Here is a 23,055-nt window from a genome sequence, read left to right as displayed (position 1 = left end):
GCAGAGTGGATGTAATGACTTATTTATTGTTTTGATATCATGATGATTGACATGTAACCCAACACAACAGAATAATGAATACAGGTATAATAGACACATGGGCTGATCACTGGTGTCGTGGTCTGCTTCGTTCCCGTCTGGCTGCTCCTTTACCTCAGCCGGCCGCCCATCTTGCCCTTGCCACGTCCTTTGGCGCTGAAAGGATGCAGGGAAAGATTAAAGCCAAATGCTAAGCACAGCAATATGTAGGTTAATGACAAGTGGGGGTCATTCACTGCAGCACTCAGTCGATCAGTACACAGAACAGTGAACACGGTGTGTTTTGGTTTGTACAGTGTTGATGGTAAATACAGACACATTCTCTGTCTCAGACTTGTTCTGACATAAATAAGTTTTCTTTGAAATTTTAAGAACACAGTGAGGATTTGTCACGCTAATGACATTGCAAATAAAATGACAGTTTATTTACTTTGTAGTTTTGAAAGAGTTCAATTTATGTGTGCTGATTTTAGCTCATATCAGATCAGTGGTTCCCAACTGGTCCAGCCTCAGGGTCCAGATTTCTCCTTAGTCATTAGTTCAAGGTCCACTCAGTTCCATATATTCAGAGTCATACTTGTGTTTGGCCATGTCACTGAGCTAGTTTGCTGTCTCTGTCAAGTAGCTGTCCGTTAGTCACTTACTCTACAGCAGGGAACAGCACTTCAAAGTTATAGCTGTTGGCCAAAAATTCACTGTACTTAAAAATAAAGTGTGGTGGTGGGTTTTTTTTTTTTTTTTGCAAACTTGACACTCGTGAGTCACCTGCGGACCATTCAGAATGAACCTGAGACACACTTTTGGACCGTGACCCACCAGTTGGAAACCATTGAACTAGATTCCCATGCAGAACATGCGAGATGCAACATAAAACATTTGATGGCTGTTTTAACAAAGTGAGCAAGGACATTCATAAAGATATGCCAGTGTTTGAGATGAGTGAGATAAGTGAGGGATGACTGGTCTCAGAGGATTGTGGCAAGTGGTGGCACTTTTTCTCAAGTATGCTACTTGCTACTTCTACTCTTATAGGTACGTTACATTTAAAAAAAAAAAACATATGATGCAGTACTTAAGTACTAATATACCTATATAGTATAGTATATTATAGTATACAAAGTATTAAAAAAAACTCCATAATGATGAATTACAATGTTCTATAATAATGTATCACAGTGGAAAAAGCCATTCTATAGTACTGCAGTATGACTACTTTGACACTTAAAGTACATTTAGCTGATAATACATCAGTACTTTTACTTAATCAACATTTTGAATGCAGAAATTTGATTGTAATCGAGTATTTTTATACTGAGTACTTCTTCCAATACAGATTGTGGCTAATCTGCAGTTTGAGTATCTGTATTTTAACATTCAAAGACTTTACTGTAAGTGATTGCACTCTGTGATCTCGTACCCTTCCAAGTATATAACGACGGGTAAATGTGAAATGGTAGGGAGTGACAACTGGCATTATGGAAAGTCGTAGAACATTTCTGGAGATGTGAGTTTTGTGTTCATACCTCTGGTGGTCCTGGACTCGAGCAAGAAGCTGGTTGATCTGCAATAACACAAACACTTTTAAACGGTTTTAAAAAGAACACAAATATGATGCTGGATAAAGCCTGCAGAGGCTGTCAACAGGAACTGGAAAGCCCTCTACCCTCTCATATCACTTTAACCTGTCATTTGCCACGCATGTTTAATATGTCACGTTATGCCCCTGCAAGCACCGACTGTTTCTCTTTACCATTTTCTCTAGACTGGAAAATATGCTGATTATATAAGTTGTAATATATGGTGTTAAAACATGGTCTTGCAGTCCCTGTGTTTGAGTGATCTCCATCATGATCTTCCTCATTTCTTTCTCATAGAGGGCCTCATCAGTAATTCAAAAACTTCCATTATTTTGTTGTGTGCTGGATGACTTACGTCGTACTTCTGTCTTTTGAGTTTTTCACCGAGATCAAACTTCTCAGCCTCCAGACCCATCAGCCACTGCCACAACTCGTTGGCCTTCTCCCTAAACACAAACAACCAGAGCTAATATCAATAATATCTCATATCTAACAATACCAAAGATTCTTATCATCAGAATCCCATTAATGTTAGCATTCATTCATACTTGAGTTTTTCCTCATTCAGATGATCGATGTTCAGAGCCTTTCTGCGTTCAGCCAGGATCTTCTTCTTCTTCTCCCTCTCAGTTTGTTTCTTGCCTCCTCTTCTGTTGTCACTCTGTGTCGGTCATAAAACCAAAAGACTCACAAGTCAATCTCAATGCAACCAAAAAGTGTACACTGTTTTTTAATCCATCTTTTTAGTACAAAGGAATGATATAGAAAATATATAAATATGTATTATAAAAACTATTGGTACTAGTATTTACTATAGCAATTATACTGATCCTTTGCTAAACTAAAAGTAGTGATAGATATTGTTAAAGTACTCCATTACAAGTAAAAGTCCTGCATTCAAAACATTACTAAAATGCAAAATGATGATCAATATCAAAGTAAAAGCTGCCCTTTGATTGCTGTATTATTGCACGCCATATTAGCCGTCCTACTGTATTTACTGTTGCCTTTACTGATGTGTTTGCAGTATGTGTAAGCAGCATTTTAATGTAGTCGTCGATATGATGGAACATTTTCATATTTTGTTTGTTTGATTCAGTCATTTCATCCCCATTCAAGTGAGTGGATGGCTAAACCGGAGTAGCCTGTTTGGCCGACAGAGATCTCTAGTGCGCCTGCTCTATGGGCCCAATGATGCAGAGGCAGTGCTGATCTTTCTAATGATTGTATGCGCTGCAGTTGAACTTTTTTGCCTTCATGTGCCACTGAGCAACCTCATAAGAATGAACTGGACCCCACCTCCAACTCTGAATCCAGTTCTCTTTATACATCCATGGTGAAAGGCCATGGATATATAAAGAGAAAGGCAGTGGGAGCGAGAGGGATGGTAAATCAAACGTGTTTGATATTAACTTATATCACAATCCTCCTCCAGAATCACTGACTCCACCTTTAAATGAATCAAATCAGAATGAAATGGCCTGATCAGTGACCCTGTGTGACAAAGCAAGTGGTAAAGAGCTGCTCTTGTCTGTGACTTGTGCTTGAGTAGCATTTTTGAGTATGCTCTCTGTCCCTGCTTCACATTTAAACACAGTAAGTGACAGGAAGTTGAATGACCTTATGTCCAGCAGTGTACTGCTGGCTCATGTTTGTAAGGGCCTTCTTCTTCTTAGCATCCTCATCGAACTTCTTACGCTGCTCCTCCTGCTCCTTACGCTCCTTTTCTTCCTGTATGTAGCACAGGTCAGTCATTTAGAGGAGAAACTGATAGTGATGTCTGGTATGATGTGCTGTAATGATGAGGATAATGACATCATACCGCAAGTCTGGCCTGCCTCTCCTTCTCTCTCTCTGCCCGGACCCTCTGCTGCTCTGCTCTCTCAGCACGGCGTTTCTCCTGTAAGATGAAACATGCACTGTCACAGTGATTTGGACCAGACACAATGATTCCTCTTTGACTGAGACTCACGATTCTGTTAACGAGGGCGATGAGCTCCTCCTCCTCTTTCTTCCTCTGGATGAAGTGAGCCTCGATGAGAGACTGCAGCTCAGACAGATCCTTCTCCTGACGTTTCCTGTGGATGTCCTGCCATCAGAAAACACAAAGCGTTGCCAAATCTGATCCAAATGGACGTTTCTGTGAAGATGAAAGTCGTCAACTCACATCAAAATCCACTTTTTCACCATCAGGGATCTTTGGGGCGGTGATATTTGTCATGAACCTGTGAAAATGAACATTTTATTTTTGTATATTCTGCCATAAATGGTGTTTTAACAGTTAACTGCTTAACTAAAGAAGAGCTAAGACACTTACTTGGGCTTTGGCTTCGATTCATCTGGTACGAGGGAAAGAAAATAGAAGACATTATGAAAAAACTGACCAGCAAGTATATTTAAGAAGTCATTAACAAGCTGTATGGGGAGATTAAAATTTCCTCACCTGTCACCTCCTCTTGTGCTGATGATGATGAGGAACATTAATGATTAGTGATGTGTTAAATTAAATGAGGTACAGTACATAAAAACAGACAGGTGCAACCTTCTTACCTTCTTCCTCCCTTCAGAGGATCGATAGTGTTGACAAGAGGAATAAGAAAACAATGAGTAAATAGTAAAATCCAGAACAATATTAATATTGACATGATGAAAGTACAAAAAGTACACTTACTGAACTTCCTCCTCCACGACTTCTTCTGTGTCGGACATTTTGTTATGGATGAGCTCTGCAAAATGGATCCCTATTAGCCTATCTTTAGCCCGGCACATATTTCCAATCATGAAACAACATAGCAGAGCATGAGATGGCAACAGTTCACGCAGTTTACAATGAGTGTCAGCACTGGCTCAAATATCTGTGGCTGCTGTGGCAGACGTGGAGGAAGTATCATGGCAGTGATGTCACACTAAAATACTCTGTTACAGGTACAAAACAATTAACTAGAACATCTTAGAAGTATTAGAGTCAAGTTGTACTTAAGCATCAACAATGTTGCAAACTGTAAAAAGCATTTCAGTGTTGTAGCTCCAATTACTTTTTTGTACACTCACATGTTTTACATGTAAACTCATAATCTTAAAAGTAACTGGTTACTACAGCTGGAAGGTGACTTAAGTAACTGTATTATAAAATAATATTTCCTTCTGAAATGTGTTGAAACAGAATTAAAAAGTGGCAAAAAAGAACCCCAAATTACTCTGAAACACAATATTAAAGTAAATGTGCTGCGTTTCTTCCAACTCATGTAGTCACTCGACAAATATTTGATATATTTTGTATCAGAACAGTTTGTGTTTAGTGTCTGAAAACAGTGGCGCCCCAAGAAAAATTAGTCATAAGGGTGGCCAGAGGGGGCCACTGAAAATCTTGCAGTGACACCAAAACCAAAAGCCATAACTGAATTTCAGGAATCCTATTATGCTGTTGAAATATATGGGCTTGTTTAAAGCCATGCCGATATGGAGAGTTAAAGAATCGCTTATTGGTATGCTTTGGTTTCTTATTTAACATTTAATATGACTAACCATTTGGCACTGGACATCATTACGGTGTCAGCTGGACAGATGTTAAATATGGGTTGGGATGAAAAGCAGGTTGACGATTTTAAATATCTAACGATATTAGAATTACTTAACGATAATAGAATCACTTTGTGTTGACGTTAACATTATGACGTTTTGCAGACGTTAGGTTTTATTCTCCATACCTTACAACTAAATGTCATTTCTATACGTCAAGATGATGTTACAGCTTTTAACCAACAAATTATTAACATTGTCTGTTTTCAGTATTCTGTGTCAATTTGCTGTTGGTATTAGACGTTGTCCTGACATTGAACTTAGGTCACCTGACGTCACAACCTAAATTCATCCTAATATCAACGTCTGACAACAATGGCAGCCCGCTGGATAATTATCTGATGTGCATAGAGTTATTACGTTACCAGCATCGGTAACGTGTGTTTAGGTAATTAATTGTCCTTCCAATAGGCTGGTTGTCGTTCTCTTTAAAACTACAAATACACAACTTTAATTTGAAGAGGTACAATGTGTAAAATGGACAAGACATTTACAGGGAACAAGACTTCTCATGTTTAGGGAAGACTCGTGGGTACCCATAGAACGAGTTTTCATATCTTGAGTTGAGAGTTCAAAGGACCCCTTCGAAAATGGCAATGCCTGTTGTTCCCTTACCAAGATTAATTCTGAATTTGGAGTGGTATTTAGCCCACTTCCAGACAAGCTATGCCGACATGGTTGTTGCAAATGGATGCCTTAGGTTGTCTAGTTTTACAAGATACCACTACCCCAGCTTAAAGAATGAGCCACGGGTTCTTAAAAGACAGTAATGTCAGTCTTTGGTTATTTTCATTAAGGGGCACCAGTGGAGGGGGCCGCAAGTGTATTAGGGTGGTCATGGCCCCCACTGGTCCCCCCTTGGGGGCGCCATTGTCAGAAAAGTAACCACTGACAGCTGTCAGATCGTTTTGGTGAAATAAAAAGGAAATTTCCCCTAAAATGTGTTTAAGTTCTATAAAGTACCACAAAAAATAACTTTACCCCAGTGAAGTACAACTTTAATATTAATCTAAGGTTATTACTCTACAAATATTAAATTTACTTTGTGTCAGAGCAAGGTAGGTTTACTCTATGGCAGCTGTAAATACTAATCTATGAATTAACATCAGTACCACTATCATGAGGAGCAAATAATCTCAACCTCTGTGTGACAGGTTATAGACACAGTTCAGCCACATTAACAATCCAACAGAACGATCAAGAAATACTTTGTGGACAGCAATTAAATTTCAAGATTTATGACTAAACCTTGCTGTAATTTCAAGTATCAGCGCTGACATTAGAGTCCTTACCTGTGACCCAGACAGAGGGAGCTCAGAGACGAGCGACAGGCTTCAGCTCCTTGAGGTTCACAAACAGGTTGAGCATCAAGGATACATAGTCCAGCCCTTCTTACTCATGTGACTGCAGCACCCTATGGCTGGTCAGTCTATTGTTAGACAGCTGGACGTTAACGCTCTGTCTCACACACACTAAGACACACACACACATTCTGCAGGTACATTCCCGCTGTGGTAAAATGTCATATATCCATTCAAGCTTTCAGCAGCCACTCACATTTCAACACTGCCATAATTTCACAAGTGGTTAGGAGGGGTAACATTTCATCCCAACAGCTAAAACCAAAGCAACAGAACTTTGTTCCTTTATTTTTTTTATTGCTGAAGCAAATACAAACAATAATATCAAATATTCAAACAAAGCAACCCTCCGCTGAAACACTCACAATACATTTTGGCAGGATTCAACTCATGTGCACAGCTGACTGACAGGAACACCGGGATACAAGTTAAAGTTAATTACAGGCATTGTTAAAACAGAGTGCACGTTGCCATTGTCTTTTAACCTCTATGTCTGTTGCAGCTGCTGCAAATAAACTGCATTGTTAGTGGCACGTAAACAGATGATAGAAAAGCAAGACTGCTACCAGCCTGTTAAATAAAACTGTATTTGGTCACTGAATAGTTGTTACAGTGGATACTTGCTTACACTCGTATTCATAGACTTTGTTGGTGCTTATATTACACAATAATGTGATTTTTAAACTGCCAAAAGTTTAAAAAAAGGTAACAAACCCATGTTTTGTTGACAGAAACATTGAACGGCGTGCACACTGTGTTTCTCTGGCTGCGGTCCTGGGCTGAATGTGCCACTTCATAATAAGACACTCTTTATAAACTTAGGTGCTTATGGCTCTCATTTTCTAATAAGCAATTAACTCTGTAGTTAGAATTGCTAATAAGCCATGAATGAAGAATACTTACAATAGTCTATTCAGTTTGTATAATGGGCACTCAGTGGTCCAACGGTCCTTCATAGCTGACAGGACTCTCTGATTAATTAATACCAAACACAAAGGTCAGCTGAGGCTGATAGGTATATTATTTGTGCAGGTATTTGGTCATAAACAAAATGTTCAGCTGATGATGGCACTAAATGAAAGGCTGGGGTTAATGAAGTTCATTCCAAGGGAAACATGAATGTGCGTACCAAGTTTAATAGCAGTACTTTCAGTCAGAAAGGATTTTGGCAAGTAGGACATGTTCCTGGATCAACATCCCAAATTGCATTCCTGGACCAACATTACAATAATAATCACAGCCCTCTGACACATCAGTGTGCCGTGGGTTAGCTTGCTAACTAAGAAGGCTATACTAACAAGTAAACTTGCCAATAGACTAGAATATTAGCGAGTTAGCTTGCTAATTCGGAAGACTATGCTAACAAGCTAACAGACTAGAATATTAGCGAGTTAGCTTGCTAATTAGGTAGACAAGTAAACATGCTAATGGACCAGAATATTAGCGAGTTTGCTTGCTAACTAGGAAGACTATGCTAACAAGTAAACTTGCCAATAGACTAGAATATTAGCGAGTTAGCTTGCTAACTAGGTGCTATGCTAACGAGTGAGTTTATAAATAGGCTAGAATATTAGCGAGTTAGTTCGCTAATTCAGAAGTTCATGCTAACTAGTAAACTTGCCAATAGATGAGAATATTAGCAATATAGCTTGTTAACTGTGTAGGCTATGCTAACAAGTAAACTTGTCAATAGACTAAAATATTTAGGAGTTGGCTTGCTAAATATGTAGGCTATGCTAACAAGAAAACTTGCCAATAGACTAGAATATTACCGAGTTAGCTATTATCCTTACTCTTTGTAATTGAACAATAGTCTAGTTTACTGGAAAACTTAATTGTTAGCATGACCTAACTTTACCAATTTAGCAGGCTAACTCACTAATACTGTAGCCTATCGACAAGCCTATGTAGCAGCATAGCTGACTTAGATAGCAAACTACCTGGCTTATATACTAGCCTATTGGCAGCTTACTTGTTAGCATAGCCTAGCTTACCCACTTAGCAAGCCACCTCACTAACCCTGGAGTAGCTCATAGAGGTTTTATTCAGTGTTGCTGAGGATATTGTTCAATATAACCAACTAACTTCAATTTGGAAAAATAGCTTAGAAGATGCACCAAGGAATTGGAAGCACATGAGCAGCACACTGACGATGTCACAGGGCTGTGATTGGTTGATCGCAACGTGGGAAGTTGATCTAGGAGCATTTCCTGCTTGGCAAAATCACATCATGCCAGAAGGCTTTACCCTCAGGGATGAGTGCCAATCCATCCATTAGATTTTTGAGATATTTCACTGGATAAGTGAAAAGTTTGACCTGCTGGTGGCGCTATATGAAGAGTCAGGGGATCATCACTGTCATTAGGATTCATCCTCTGGGCACCATGAATGTCTGCACCAAACTTCAAGGCAATGCATGCAAAAGACATGGCAACCCAAAAACTGCTCTCATTACTGACTTATCAACCACTATTAACCATTAATAAAGTCTTAAGTTACTATTCATAAACCCTTAATAAAGGCTGCCTTATTAGAAAATGGTGCTGACTTGAGAAATGACTCTATTATGTACAGGTTCGTCACCCAACATCCAGCTCAGTGGCAGTTTAATCTAAGCGGTGAGATGCACATTAAACAGCCTTGGTTATCACATGGAGTCAAAACAGTGACTATCATCCCAAAAAGCAGTGAGTGTGTATGACAATAAAACACAAATGCCTATTATTTGGATTAAGCTATATGACAATACACGACAAGAAGAGCAGACATGTCAGTGAGCAATATAACATTCAGGCACAGCCATCTGAAATTTGTAACCTTGATAAAACAGCTGGACACTACACAATCCTTAACCTACTAAGCATTAAACATGTGCCACTTTGTCCTGAAAAGCCTTACTAGCAGCCCAGTCAGCAAAAGAAAGTGTTGGTCTATGTTTCTGCAAACTACGAACACGTTATATTTGCAAAACACCCAAATATGGGTATTTTAAGGATCCATCACTGTGGCTTTTAAGGCTCGAAGAGTGGTTGTTTTTTGCTGAGGCATTGCTGCTTTTCCAGCAAGGATAGTGGCACAAACGGTGGTTGATTTTCAACAAGACATTGCTGCGTTTCCGGCAGGTATAGTGGCAAAAAAGTGGTTGATTTTTGCAGATATCTCTGCTTTTCCTGCTGCGAATGTGCCCCCGAAACTGGGTATTTTAAGCCAAAACATAATCTTTTCCAAACCATAACCAAGTAGGTTTTGTGCCTAAACCAAACCACACCTTAACCACAGCATTGTTGAAACATCTCTCCTACATAATGACAGACAAGATGTAACATATCCATGGTTTGCAGAAACGTTGCCAACATCTATTCTGGCGACTGGGTCGTCACTACGTATAAAATCGTCTTTTAATTCTTTAGTAAAAAATCAAGTCAAGTCTGATGAAAACATACTTTTTTTTAACTTTTGAGGAAAAATCTCTGGAGACATTGATGCTGGGAGTCACTTATCCTGGTCCTTCGTCTTTTCCTCACTCTGGTGTGGGCTTCATGCAAAGCACAGGTAAGTTGAGGGGAAATGGATGCACATACAGTAGCAGAGCCTTGTGTCTGGTCAGGTGAGGCTTAATTTAAACGGGGATGTCAATGGTTCGGTTTTCACGCCTCCTAACAGAGAGACAGACATTAAAGATCTATCAGGTAATGCATACATCAATTTAGAATTGCATAACCTCTCAAAGTTTATTAGGTGTTGAACGAGATTATAGCGTCAGGGCTGTTATTCAATGTGTTTACCTTCATACTCTATGTATATGCTGTATGTGCATGTGTTTGTACATCAGAGGCAGTTCTACTGTTGCTGACACATACCAGGACTCTTTTATGTGTGATTGAAAGCTGTAACTTTGTCATTTGCCCTTTACTTCATTCCTCAGTGGTCTATTTCTGATGAAGAAGCGGGGATTGCTATTTAGGGTCTGAGCTGACACTCGACAAACACTTTTCCACTCCTATTGTCCATGCTCTGGCTCCAGCGTCAGGGGCTTGGTGTCAGAAGAAATGTGACTTTATGAGCATGGAGAAGAAAAACAGTTTTACTATGCCAACATCAGCTCATGTTTAATGTATTTTTTCATGATTAATGACCAATTAAACTGTCTCCACAGACTGCAGGGATACATACGGGGTCTTTATCGGTAGCACTGAGTGAATAAGCCTGGTGATCGAGGCCGATTTGCTGCTTAAACCGATAGTAATCCTCCCCAGCAGTCAGCTGTAATGTGAAAATCAAGCAGCTGCACTGTGGTATGCCTAACAACTCGCCAACACCGCGGCACTAGACAGCCCAGGTGGCACTGGGTGAACAGTGCACTGCAGAGACACGTCAGCCATCCCAGGAGTCTGGAAGGTTCTTTATACTGGGCAACAAGGTCAGGGTGAGGGTCTTTTTTTAAACACAGACCAGAGTGCCACAGAGCTGAGCCACTGCCCAAAAATCTCCCACAGCAGATTTGATTTAGTGTGAGTGGCCACTCTGGCGCAAAGGACAGTCAGTGGGTTGTAGTGATTATGAGTCCACAGAGGGCTATAAATCAGTCTTAGCCTGTCCCCAGTGATTTAGAAAATGGTGTGAAGGACAGACACACCTCACCTAAACTCTGTTTCCTCCCAGATGGATCAGGATAAATCCTGGTTTAACATGTAGAATGTGCACATTGACAAGGTGGGTTCAGGTTGGTTAATTAAGTAAATGTAGAACTACATGAGTACACAGACACTTTATTATGCGTAAAAAAAGTTAAGTGTTATTGGCAGCAATACTCAGCTACAGTTTACGTAAGTTTGACATGCTTCTTTGCTCTCTTGCCAAGAGTTAGATGAGAAGACTGATACCAATCTCATGTGCAGCGACCACTTGCCTCTGGCTGTCTCAAGATCAAGGTTGAGGCACAGAGGAGGACGTTCCTTTGTGGTTGTAGCCTTCACACCAAGACCCAGGATAGCACTGGGCTTCAAAGCCAATTTTAAAAGTGGCCAAACTGTGGGATCACAACTTCCCGGTCCATCATGTGATGCCATAGGGCCCAGAAAGACTTTTTCCCATAGACTTACATCATGAAAGAAATGTCTGTAAATTAGTGGACGCATTTTTTTTTAGCATCACAACCCACGTTAAATGACTTGTTTCACTATCGACGTTTGACCCATTTGGTCCAGTAACATTTGGAAAGTCTAGAAAAGCTGCACGATTAAATTACTTTATACCCATTGAAGTTAGCAGAGTGCTCTGCTTGACTGGCAGAGTCTCTAGTGCACTTGATGAGCCCCATGATGTGGGAGATTGTGACCCACCTTTATTGCTCTGTCCAGTTCTCTTTATACTGTACATCCATTTCCAAACTCTGGAGCGATTTGCCTCTGCATGTTAGCCTGGCCCCTACACTGCCTGTTTCTAAATATCGTCTTTAAACACATCTCTATTGCTTGGCTTTTAATTCAGTGTGACTGTTCTTTTGGGTTTTTTAACTGGTCTTTGGGTGTTGTATATAGTTTTAATTATTTTTGATTGTAAAGCACTTTACTAAAATGTCATTCTTATATGTTCCTTATAAATACATTTGGACTAGAACTGATTTTGGATGTCTGTCCTTTCAATATAAAGATGTGGCAAGTCACCTGTCAGTCTTGCTTAGCACCAATTAGCTTAGACCTGGAGTCTTAAGTCAATCAACTCCAGGAAGTCTCACTGCCCCCAGCCAAGAATTCATCCAGCACACAACGCCCTGTAAAACTGCAAATCACTGGGGCGCCAAGTAGATCATTAGGTAGAATGGGTGCCCTGTTTACCCATGTGGGCTATGTCCCCTTTCACTCTAAAGCTTACCTATCAAAAAAGCCAGAAAATTGCAAATTGTTGTTTTTATACTTTACTAATGGATGAGTTTTGGCAAGAAAGCAAATAAGTGTTTCCTAAAACGTCACATTATTCCTTTAAAGAATGAAAAATAAATGTACTCATTGTGCAGTAAAATGGCCCCTTTCATGTTGTCATTTCATGCTGATATTTCAGCTGTCAGATAAATGTGGCGCAGTAAAAATTACGGTATTTTCTTCTGATAAGTACTGCAGTGAAAGAATAGAATAATCACAAATACAGAACCTCTGAATTTTTCTTAAGCACAGTCTTTGAGTAAATGTACTTATTTACATTCAACCACTGTTTACAAGTTTACTTAAGAAACTTACCATTAGTGAAATTTGCTCCTGACTCCAACTGCCACCTGTAAACAATAAGGACAGAAGGAAAAAGATAGAAATAAAGGAAAGAAGAAAGAAAATGTTAACAAAATATGCAAACTACATTTAGTACCGCCTATTCTGGGGTTGTTTTTGAGTTTGGGTTGCGTCACTGAAGCAAATGGGGGTCCTAATAAAGGAAATCTTTTATAAAGCTTTATTTCATCTGTGGATTCATCTTAGACCAAGATAGGTGGGGTGGTGCAGTGATGTGATAAATATTTACTATATAAAACATGTCATAAAATAGCACTAACACTACATATATCAGGTATGTTACTTTATATACCGTGTGACACTCTCATATGAAAAAACAGGGGTAAATCCTACATCAAAGACTACATTCAAACCACTCCTGGCTTTAAAAATAAATCATAAACAATATTCAAACATAACCTCATGCACTCCACCATAATATCCTCCTAAAGCTGTGCACAGTGCAGCCACATGTCCTGTAGCAACATACAGATCATATTCATGTATGAAAGTCACCCATGTTTCAAAGGAAAAACCACATCAGAGACAAGGAATACTATTTATGTCCTCAAACGCAGTGTGGAAACTATTAATAACCTACACATGATATAGTGCATATTACAATACGTATGTGAGAGGGAGGAGGAGGGTAATACAGAAAAACACACCAATGGCAGCCATCTCATCTTCATCACATCAAATTCAGTTCAGGCAACTCAAAGGGAGGAGTTTAATTCAGGTTATGTCCCATTTTTAACAAGAAATTAATGATCATATACAGGCTAATGAGTTACTGACTGTGTTAAAATTATTAAGAGTGGGGGCGGCAGGCTGACTTTATGTTTCAGTTTACACAAGCAAGGGCGTCCCTCAGTGTTATTCTCTTCCTTGGCTCCTCCCATTTACTGAGAGAAAAACAGCTACATCCTCCTTCCAAAAAAATAAATAAATAAATAAATAGTAACAGTACTGAATTGATGCAGTAACTTAACCATAAAAACTGAAACATGTAACATGGTGTCATCTGCATATGACCAAACTGTTGCACATTTAGAAAAATAAAAATGAAAATAAATATAGAAATTTAAGGAAACTCTGGAAAGTGGATAAGTTTAGACCCCTTTATTCACCCCCATTTTGTACAGTCCGTTACTGAAACATAATGTATAAGACTGTAATTGAATTATATGTTTACCTTTTGAATTGACTGAACTGAAGAATAAATAACCCAGACAGTGTTGCCAAATTTTAAAAAAGGAGCCCAATCTAAGACCAAAGTTGGCACAATTATCACATTTTTAATTATTATAACGTTTAATTAGATAAATAATTAAATAAATAAAAGGATTCATAACATTAAATGAAATTAAGGTATTTTAGAAAGTATTACATTAAATGTTAAAGGTTTTTACTATTATAAACATACGCTTTCATAAGTCTTTTGTCACAGAGCTATGACAAGATAGTATTTGGAGAAGGAAAAACATTTTATGATAGTTTTAATAAACTAAAACGACTCAGACAATTATCACTTATTGTGTTGAGCTGAGCTGGCTGAACTCAACTTTTTGTTGGCTGAAAACTGACAGTTGGAGCAAAATAAAGCCCAAATGATCACAACTCCCTTAAACAATTTTATTTGCAAAGTTAAAGAAAAAGTAGCACCAATGGGCAAAAACTGTCCAATTTGGCAACACTGACCCAAATCATAAGTGTATTGAGGCAATATGAAAACATCACACCACACCACAAACACCACAAACACCAATCACTCTGTGTCGGTGAAACGTGCATTGAGTGTTCTCACCACATTACCTCTTTCACCCTTCTATTAGGTCTACTGAATGAAACAAACAAACAGGACCAGGTCACTGTAAAGACTTTAAAACATTAATCTGTCCACTCCTTTGCAGTACAGGTGTATGTGTGTGTTACCTTGGCAGGTGTAGAGCTCTTCTTGGTTTCCCACATGCCACGCTTGTTACCGACGTCACCTGGTTTCACATCCTGAGACAAATAAGACCAACAATGGCCCTGTTAGTCTGATGCAGTGGTGGAGGAAATAATCTTTTACTGAACCAGTGGCATCCCCAGAGATTTTTCAAAGCTGACACTGGGCGAGAGGCGACGTACACCCTGGACATATCGTGGGATTATCACAGGGCAGACACATAGAGGAAGACAACTATTCATGCTCACATTCACACCTACGGGCAAATTTAGAGTCACCAATTAACCTGCATGTCTTTGGACTGTGGGAGGAGTAACTTATGGGTACCAATAGAACCCGTTTTCATTCAGATATCTTGAGGTGAGAGGTCAATGGACCCCTTTGAAAATGGTGATGTTAGTTGTTCCCCCACAAAAATTTTGCCTAACCTTGATGCCCCCTTGTGGACAAGCTATGCTGACATGGTTGGCACCAATAGATGCCTTAGTTTTTCTAGTTTCAAGAGATACCACTACCTTAGTTCGAAAAATGAGTGCACCACAGCTTCTTAAAGACAGTAATATTGTAGCATCCTCTAACAATGAGGCTACAAGGCATGAATTCATTTTGCTGGCTTTTTATTCCTTCACTTTAACAAAGGGTATTGTGGGGCCATAGCCAACGCCAAAACAACAAACCTGTCTACTTTACAAGGAGTTCTCTGTATAAGCGGCTACCTCAACAACTCCCACTGCTCAGCTTACACACACACTAGCAGGAATAACAACAACACTACCTCCTCAAGCCTCTGCCAATCGATGTCATAGGTGCTAGTGTTGACTGACAGGCTTCCTAGCATCTAAAAACACACGTTCACTGACTTCACGGAAAACTCAGTAACTGCCATAACAGACCTTTTTACTGTGTAACATAACACATTCTTAACAGTGACAGAATCCATGCACTTAAAATCACATCACTCAGTCCGTTAATGTATATATATCAGCCTACGATTAATTACACCAGGGGGAATCAGTGGGAGGGCAGTGAGTTGTATCAGGGGGGCCATGGCCTCCCCATCACCCCCTTGGGGGCGCCACTGTACAGAAGCAAATGTACCTAGACTGTAACCAGTGACTAACACTCTGAAGTAAATCTGCTTGAGTAAGCAGTACAAGTTCCCTCTGAAATGTAGGGAAGTAGAAATGGAAACACTCAAGATAAATACCTCAAAATTCTACTAGTACAGTACTGGAGTGTATAAGTTTTATTATTTTCCACCACAGGTTGTATGCAAATGTTTAGAAACCACGCTATGATTCTGATTATTAGTGGTGGTAGTAGTAGTGAAACATATGTAAAAAGATACCTTTACCAGTTTGAAGAGCAGGCAAAAAACAGCAGAAGTTTATGTGAGGAAAGCTGAAAAAAGCAGTGCAGTTGGAAAGAGGAAAGAAAAGCAGAAGAGAATTAAACAACAACACAGTAAACACACAAAAGAGAATCCAGACATGAGCTGTTGGTCTGCTGTGCAGCTTCTTCCCATCAGGGGGAGGTGTTGCAGCATGAGTGAGGGCAAGGTTACAAGCACTCCTCTGTGAGACGGCCAAGACGTTTGACACTAAAGATATCTCGCTCATAAATTTCACGTTAGGACAATGTCGTATGTCATCCAGCAATGCTGCTGCATGTGGACATCGTGTAATGTCTCCAGAAAACGTGGTAAGATTAGCAGCTGGTGTCCTACTTTAAGATAAGGACACAGTGTCCACCAAGCACACAGTTCAAAGCCCCATTTGATAATAAATAACTTAATCATACTTCTTACTTCTTTGGTTGTTTTGTCAGTGTTTTAAAATAGGATGATAATGTGTCTGTGTGAGACAAATGTGAACGGACCTGACCTTTTACCCTTGTCTGAAGGAAACTCTAAATATGGAGTCGCACTTAAAATATATATATATATTAAAATATCTAGTTTTTGGCTTCAAGTGAGTTAAATACAAAAACAAAAAGTGAGATAACTGTTTAAAAGTACTGTATGTTTTATGGGTTATATGGGCTGTAATATAACCTTGAAATACCCACAGAGGCCAAAGTGATTGATGTACAGAGGGGTGTAGAAACGGCTGGGCAAGAAGGCACGTTGGCATTCAGCCACCTGACACACAACTGCTGCAGCTCACTGCTTTGTCGTTGGACTGTTGTAGGCAACAATGAGAGTAATATTCATCTTCCATTCAATGATTTCGCACATGTTTAGGGTACAAAAACATATATTAGAAACTTTCACATCAGGTAAAGATTAATACAGAGAGGGTAGTTTGGGTTTTGGTAGCAGGTGTTGTTGAGTAAACTGTCCATGTGGTGTCACTAGACTCCAGACATAATGTTTCCCAGCCTCGGAGCTCAGATATATAATGGCTGCAGCCAACAAAAGACTGGCATGTGGATGTGCAAATGAGCACATTAGCATGTGCAGAATATCAAGGGATTACTCTGTTGAAGCAACACTGGTGTCTAATTCACAATAGTGTGTATGTGTGCGACCAAGACAAGGATTTATCAGGTCTTACTGCTGGCTTTGCTGGTGATGCTGCTGCTGCTGGTGCTGCTGCCGCAGGTGCTGCTGTCTTCTCCGCCTCTGGAGGCTTTGCCATCCAACTGTTGACACGTCCGGCCACGCCACCTTTGATACCAGCCACATCCTGGGGAGAAAAAAGAACATGAGATTCTCACATATCAGTAAAGCTCTCCATCCTCCCGTCTTGCTGTCTTGCTCTCACCTTGACAGTAGGAGCTGGACTTTCAGAGGTGTTGCTGATGTTTCCTTTCTCCCACATGTTCTTGATGCTGCGCGCGCCTCCTGTAGGAATATCTGCCACCGCAGGCTTTGGGGATTTGGTGTCTTTGGCTCCCTGTGGAAGTAGAGGGTGGATTTAAATACTTTTACATGAGAAAAAACAGCACTACACTGACTGAGGATCAATTCTGGAGAGTTACTTTTAATCAAGATTTGTACTAGAGCTGCAATGATTAATCAAATAATCGATAAGTTGTCAACCAATATATTAATCGCCCATTGAACTGATAATAGATAAGTCGGTTTGAGTTATTTTTTAAGGATTCCAGCTTCTTATATGTAAATATTTTCTGGTTTCTTTACTCCTCTGTGACAGTAAACTGAATATCTTTGGGTCATGGACAAAACAAGACATGTGTCTTGGGATTTGGGAAACATTGATTGATATTTTTGACTTTTTTTTTTTTGACATTTTATAGACCAAACAACTCATCAGTGAATTGAGAAAATAACCAACAGAAAAATTGCCAATAATAAGCGTTAGCTGCTTTAGCGAATTTGTACTTAAGTATTTCCATCTTTATACGTTATATTTCCACTCCACTATATTTCAGAGGCAAATATTGAAATCTTTCTCCACAACCTTTATTTTACAGCTATAGTAACTGATTATTCTACAGATTAAGATTTTGCATAAAACATAAAACAGATTCTGGGGCAGTTGTGGGCCATACCCGGCACAGACAAGGTTAATGCAAGTGACATTCGGTTAATCAGTGTCTGTTGGTGAGTCATCAGCCCTTTTAAATGAAAATTATTGAATCAGTTAATCCTTGTTTTAAACTGCTTTTAAATGTCCTTTTATATTGAATTGCCTTTTCCGTTTTATGTCCATTATGTCTATTTTCATGTTTAGAATGTGCTATAGGAAGGTGTCATATAAATAAAGTTTATTATTATTGAATCTTATCATTATTATTGCTGAAGATTAAACACACAAACAAAAACTCTGTGCCTTCTTTAGTCTTCTTGTCTTGTTTAATAGGTCTGTGAGTTGTTATCAGTTCCGGCAAAGACAGATTTGCTCTCTAAACATCTCAGATGACGTCATTTAAATAAATGTCAGAGGCACAAAGAGGAGAAATGATTACATACCTAACAAAACAAGACAACATTAAGTCTAATCACCAAAAAATGATTTGAATTGTTTGTTTTATTTTTCTGCTTTCCAGCCTCATTAATCATCTCACAACCGCTCGGATTTATCTTAAAACTGTAGCAGTTAAAACCAACTGGAGTAGCTACAAGAGCAAAATGATGATGCATCAACAGTCTGATAATGTAATATATAAAATATGTTTGCTGTATTTTTTAAGAACTTCTTGTACTTTTGATAACACTTCTGTACTTTAACCTCAGTAACATTTTGAATGCAGGACTTTCACTTGTAATACAGAATGACTGCATCAGGGAGCACTACTATTTTTATAAGATGTGCTCTCCTTTACTAACTATATAACCTATTGCTCCTACCTGCCTATTTGCACTATTGTATTGTATATATTGCTAAATTATATGTTTAAATGATGTATTATGTTATGTGTCTGTATGTGCTTTTCATTTTTGCGGGAGGCACACTTGATGGACAATAAAGTTACATATCCATCTACCTATAATGTATTTTTACATTGTTGTATTTGCATTTTTACTTCAATGATAGTGATGACAGTGCACAGTGAGTCTCACCTGGAGGGCAGAAGTGTACTGCTCCAGTCTGTTGCCTATCTTGGAGACAATCGGAGTGTGAGACACTCTGGCTGCGGTGCTGTGTGGATGAACAACACATGAAACATTAGTGTGGCACACCAATATAAGAGTGTCTGGTTTATTAATTTATTCATATTGTAATGAAAGAATACCTTTTATGGCTCACCTTTTACTGGCTGATTTGCTCAAGAATTCTGCCTTCGCCCCGATCTGTATGAAACAGCATAGTTGAAGGTTATGACCTGTGGCTGACAAGCATAAATAAATACTAACATGGTCAAGCTGCCCTGGCCTCCTTCCTGTCTCCTAGACGACCTCACTGAGAGGCAGACCAGTCGGTCCCTGGGAAGGTCTCTCTGTTCTCTGTGCCTGAGTGATTGAGCACGAGAGTTTGCTTGTCAAGGAGCCAGGAAACACACACACACACACACACACACACATGCACACATGTACACAGCTGACACACACGTACACACACTGAGTACTGCTGGTCAAAATGAATTATACCTCCGTGTATGCGCAGAGTTACACACACAATTCTCAACATTCCTCCAAAAATACTCCGGCAAAAAAATGTACCCAGTCATGGTCTTGTAAGAAAACAGCCATATTTGAGAAGGGCGCAGACGCTGGCTCACAAACCTTTTCTTATTCTTGTTAACTAACAGTGTATGGGTAATATCAGAGGAACTGAGATGGAAAGAAATAAACAACCACATTAGATCACAAAACAGGGAAAAGGAGGATAACAATGCTTATTTTGTGACGTCTCACAAGTTGAGATAATAAATACAAACAGACTTATGGAGACAGCCATGAAGACCATGGGAATCGGTCAATATTCCAGGCTACTGGTGTTTTAAAGGGTCAATTTGGATTCACCAAAGTCACACAATAAGGCACAAACAAACTTCCACCAAACACTTTCAGTATGGTACCTTCTAAACCAAAAGCAACCCTTCAGACATGGTACATAGACCCTAGTGTTTCCACTGCAAACGGTACTCTTAAATATGGGCAGGGCTGTTGACACTCACTGTATTTCCTCCTTTATCAGTCTGCAACTCATGAATCGTCCACAGAACAAGGCTGCATGCCAACATTTTCAGAACAAAATAAAACAGGCTGCAGTGAGAGTCTCTTTCAATGGGATATTTAGAAATGCTGAGTTTGTGCATTTAGTCCTTCTCAGGCAAGCTCGGGGGTTTAGTGTTGCTGGAGCCCACAGGAATGAATGTTCTTAAACGACTTACTCATTACTGAAAGTGTGTGTCATCCAAGAGAGACAATAAAAACTAAAGTATTGGTCAAGTTGTCACAATTAAAGGTGTGCTGATGGAGTCATGTCGTCAGCTCATACATTGAGTTAAATTACAAGTTAACGTTCCACCTTAAAAGTTGTCGGCAGTCAGCCCAGTGAATTAAGTTATATTTTCTCCGACTTCAGCTGCTGCAAGAAGCAGCAAAACATCCTTTAATTTCATATTTACAGTTTACTAATATATATAAAACTCTCCATGTTAGGACAGTGGTTACATGAGTTGAAAAACCAGCTACAACTCAGCCCTGAGCAGAGTGACCGTCCTCTATTGACCAATCAACAGACTGCAGTGTTCACAGCTCCACCTTTTAGTACCAGATCTGTGTGCTAGGTACCCCAACAGAGGGAGGACCAAAAATGGGGACGATACGGAACGGTTGTATTGGTACCATCCACAACTTTTCACAGTGGAAACGGAAAAACAAGCGTACCGAACTGAACTGAACCGAACCGTACTGCTTGGTGGAAACGGGGCTTAACTGAACCGTAAACTGGTAAATGGAATTTTGTTTCATAGCGTTAAAAAATTACATTTAGGAAATTCAGTATAGGGACAACTTTGTCCAAAAACATCATCATTACTCCTCTGGATCATCCTCAGAACATGCTGCCAATGAAATATGTCATTCCTCACTGTGCTGAAGCCCCTCTAGAACAACTCAGATGTCTGAACTTCTCCAAAACTCACCTTTGAGGAGCCTTTGGGACTGATAGCAAAGGCAGGTTTTGTAGAGTCTTCTTCCACCATCTGTTTCTTCTTCTCTGCAGCCTCCGCCCTCCTCTTCTCTATCTCCTCCTTCATCCTCTTCCTCTCCTCCTGTCACAAAAACCAACCATGCCTTTACACTTTTGTCACAACCAACAGATTCCTCCTCGGGTGAGTCTCTTTGTCTGATCCATGATAAAAAGGTGCATAACCAAACCAAATCAAAGTAAAATGATGCCTCCGTTTCTTTCACAATGTGGAATGTTTCACTGATATAGTTAATCCCAGAGTGTCCACTCTCACCTGTTCTTTGGCTTTCTTGTCCTCTAGCTCCTGTTTCTTCTGCTTCTCCTCCTCCTCCAGGATCTTCCTCCTCTCCTCTCTCTTCCTCTTCAGCTCCTCCAGCTCAGCCTCTGCGTCCTGCTGCTTCTGCTTCATCTTCTCAACGTCCTCGCTTTCTGCATCATTTCGCCGGCGCTTCAGCTCCTGCAGCTTACGCTCGGCCTCCTTTCGCTCCGCATCATCTGCCTTTGAGGAGGGAGCACTGTCCATGCACACACACACACACACACACACACAATCATTTAATGAGAAATATGCGTTAGGTTATTAATGTTAACTGAAACTAAAGTAAGAACTAAAATTATGTGTGAAAAAAACTTTACAGTTAACTGAAATGAAAATAAAAAAACTAAAATAAAAACTAAATAAAAACTAAGGACTTTAAGACAATAAGACAAAATTGTGTACTTAAAAAAAATAACTAAAATAAAATAAAAAAATACAGGAAATGTTTTGGTCTTTCTCAATTTGGTCAAATTTGTCAGCACAACAAGCATGAGAAGGAATTGGTACCGTGGAACCGTGCATGCCACTGCATTGTCAACAACACGGTCATGACAATATTTCACAATAAAAAGCCTTGTGGTCACAATGGAACATGCCACGCCACATGGAAAAGATGGGTGAGGCTCCTATTCTCTAGATGTCCCACAGTTGAGCAGCAGCCTTGCCACATGTGAGCAACACTGCTCACGCTGGCAGTGTGGCTGCTCTAACCCAGTGGTTTTCAAACGTTTTGTGCCCAAGGCACACCAATGGGCAAGCCAAATTCACACCTATATTTTGTATCTGTGCACAATAGATTCCATAATGTATGTTATTACTCTTTTCATGAGAAAAGACAATAAATATAAGAAGAAACAAGACAGGTAGCCTTCGTGATACTGTCTACTGACAGTCTTTTCTTTCTTTTTTCTTTCAGTGGTGAAGGTCGTCTTCGCTGGTGCTTTGTTGTAATTTGCTCCGTACAATAAAGCAATCCATTGTCCCACTCTTAGCTTTCTCCTTTTAGATGTTACCATCCCTCACACTAGCTGCCAATCAGGGCTTTTGATATTTCACACACTTATAATTCCCACACACAAACAGTGACAAAAAGGTCCCCCATGCAGGTTTTTTTGAATTAAATCAAGCTAGAATTTACCTCTTTATTAGGAAATGGGTGTGCACAACTTACTGATACAGTCAATTCAAAATTAATTCATAACTTTTTGTGTATACTTAGTTGAATATTGCAATGATAATGCGTGGTATCACAAAATCCCACAGCACACCTGGATTGGCATCATGGCACACCATTTGAGAACCACCGCTCTAACCTGTTTTATATGGGCGGTGAAACAAATAGGTTCCATAACACAAATGTG

General features: G+C 39.6%; 2 protein-coding genes across 5 annotated transcripts in view; both read right to left on the bottom strand.

Moving 5' to 3' along the window:
• Nucleotides 1-6: 6 nt before the first annotated feature.
• Nucleotides 7-4,186, bottom strand: tnnt2d (troponin T2d, cardiac). Its single transcript, XM_049573159.1, has 10 exons — nucleotides 4,060-4,186; nucleotides 3,934-3,955; nucleotides 3,784-3,841; nucleotides 3,589-3,705; nucleotides 3,439-3,516; nucleotides 3,237-3,347; nucleotides 2,165-2,277; nucleotides 1,972-2,062; nucleotides 1,563-1,600; nucleotides 7-195 (listed from the first exon to the last, which is right to left on the bottom strand). The coding sequence occupies exons 3-10, from the start codon at nucleotides 3,835-3,837 to the stop codon at nucleotides 150-152; spliced, it is 648 nt and encodes a 215-aa protein (XP_049429116.1). The 5' UTR covers nucleotides 3,838-3,841; nucleotides 3,934-3,955; nucleotides 4,060-4,186; the 3' UTR covers nucleotides 7-149.
• Nucleotides 4,187-6,835: 2,649 nt separating this feature from the next.
• cald1b (caldesmon 1b) overlaps nucleotides 6,836-23,055 on the bottom strand; it is a 40,174-nt gene continuing 23,954 nt past the window's right edge. For 3 of the 4 annotated variants that reach the window (XM_049573152.1, XM_049573153.1, XM_049573151.1), the window contains 9 exons: nucleotides 21,650-21,890; nucleotides 21,329-21,457; nucleotides 19,486-19,529; nucleotides 19,299-19,377; nucleotides 17,536-17,667; nucleotides 17,326-17,457; nucleotides 14,755-14,826; nucleotides 12,793-12,827; nucleotides 6,836-10,212 (listed from right to left, as the gene is read on the bottom strand). In XM_049573152.1, the coding sequence (XP_049429109.1) occupies nucleotides 12,795-12,827; nucleotides 14,755-14,826; nucleotides 17,326-17,457; nucleotides 17,536-17,667; nucleotides 19,299-19,377; nucleotides 19,486-19,529; nucleotides 21,329-21,457; nucleotides 21,650-21,890 (862 nt within the window). In that variant the 3' untranslated portion in view covers nucleotides 6,836-10,212; nucleotides 12,793-12,794. Of the gene's footprint in view, nucleotides 10,213-12,792; nucleotides 12,828-14,634; nucleotides 14,660-14,754; nucleotides 14,827-17,325; nucleotides 17,458-17,535; nucleotides 17,668-19,298; nucleotides 19,378-19,485; nucleotides 19,530-21,328; nucleotides 21,458-21,649; nucleotides 21,891-23,055 lie in introns of all 4 variants that reach the window. The other variant, XR_007449095.1, reaches the window with a different exon arrangement.

This window comes from Epinephelus fuscoguttatus, linkage group LG4, assembly GCF_011397635.1.
Source record: "Epinephelus fuscoguttatus linkage group LG4, E.fuscoguttatus.final_Chr_v1".
Classification (NCBI taxonomy): Eukaryota; Metazoa; Chordata; class Actinopteri; order Perciformes; family Serranidae; genus Epinephelus; species Epinephelus fuscoguttatus.
Note: the sequence above shows the minus strand (reverse complement) of the source record. Positions and strands in the feature narration are given on the sequence as shown.

Excerpts from the sequence above, each read along its gene's own strand:
- tnnt2d (XM_049573159.1), bottom strand. The coding sequence starts at position 3,837 with ATGACAAATATCACCGCCCCAAAGATCCCTGATGGTGAAAAAGTGGAT. Across the intron at positions 2,063-2,164 it reads CTGAATGAGGAAAAACTCAA|GGAGAAGGCCAACGAGTTGT; the intron begins GTATGAATGAAT and ends GTTTGTGTTTAG. Across the intron at positions 196-1,562 it reads CGAGTCCAGGACCACCAGAG|CGCCAAAGGACGTGGCAAGG; the intron begins GTATGAACACAA and ends GCATCCTTTCAG.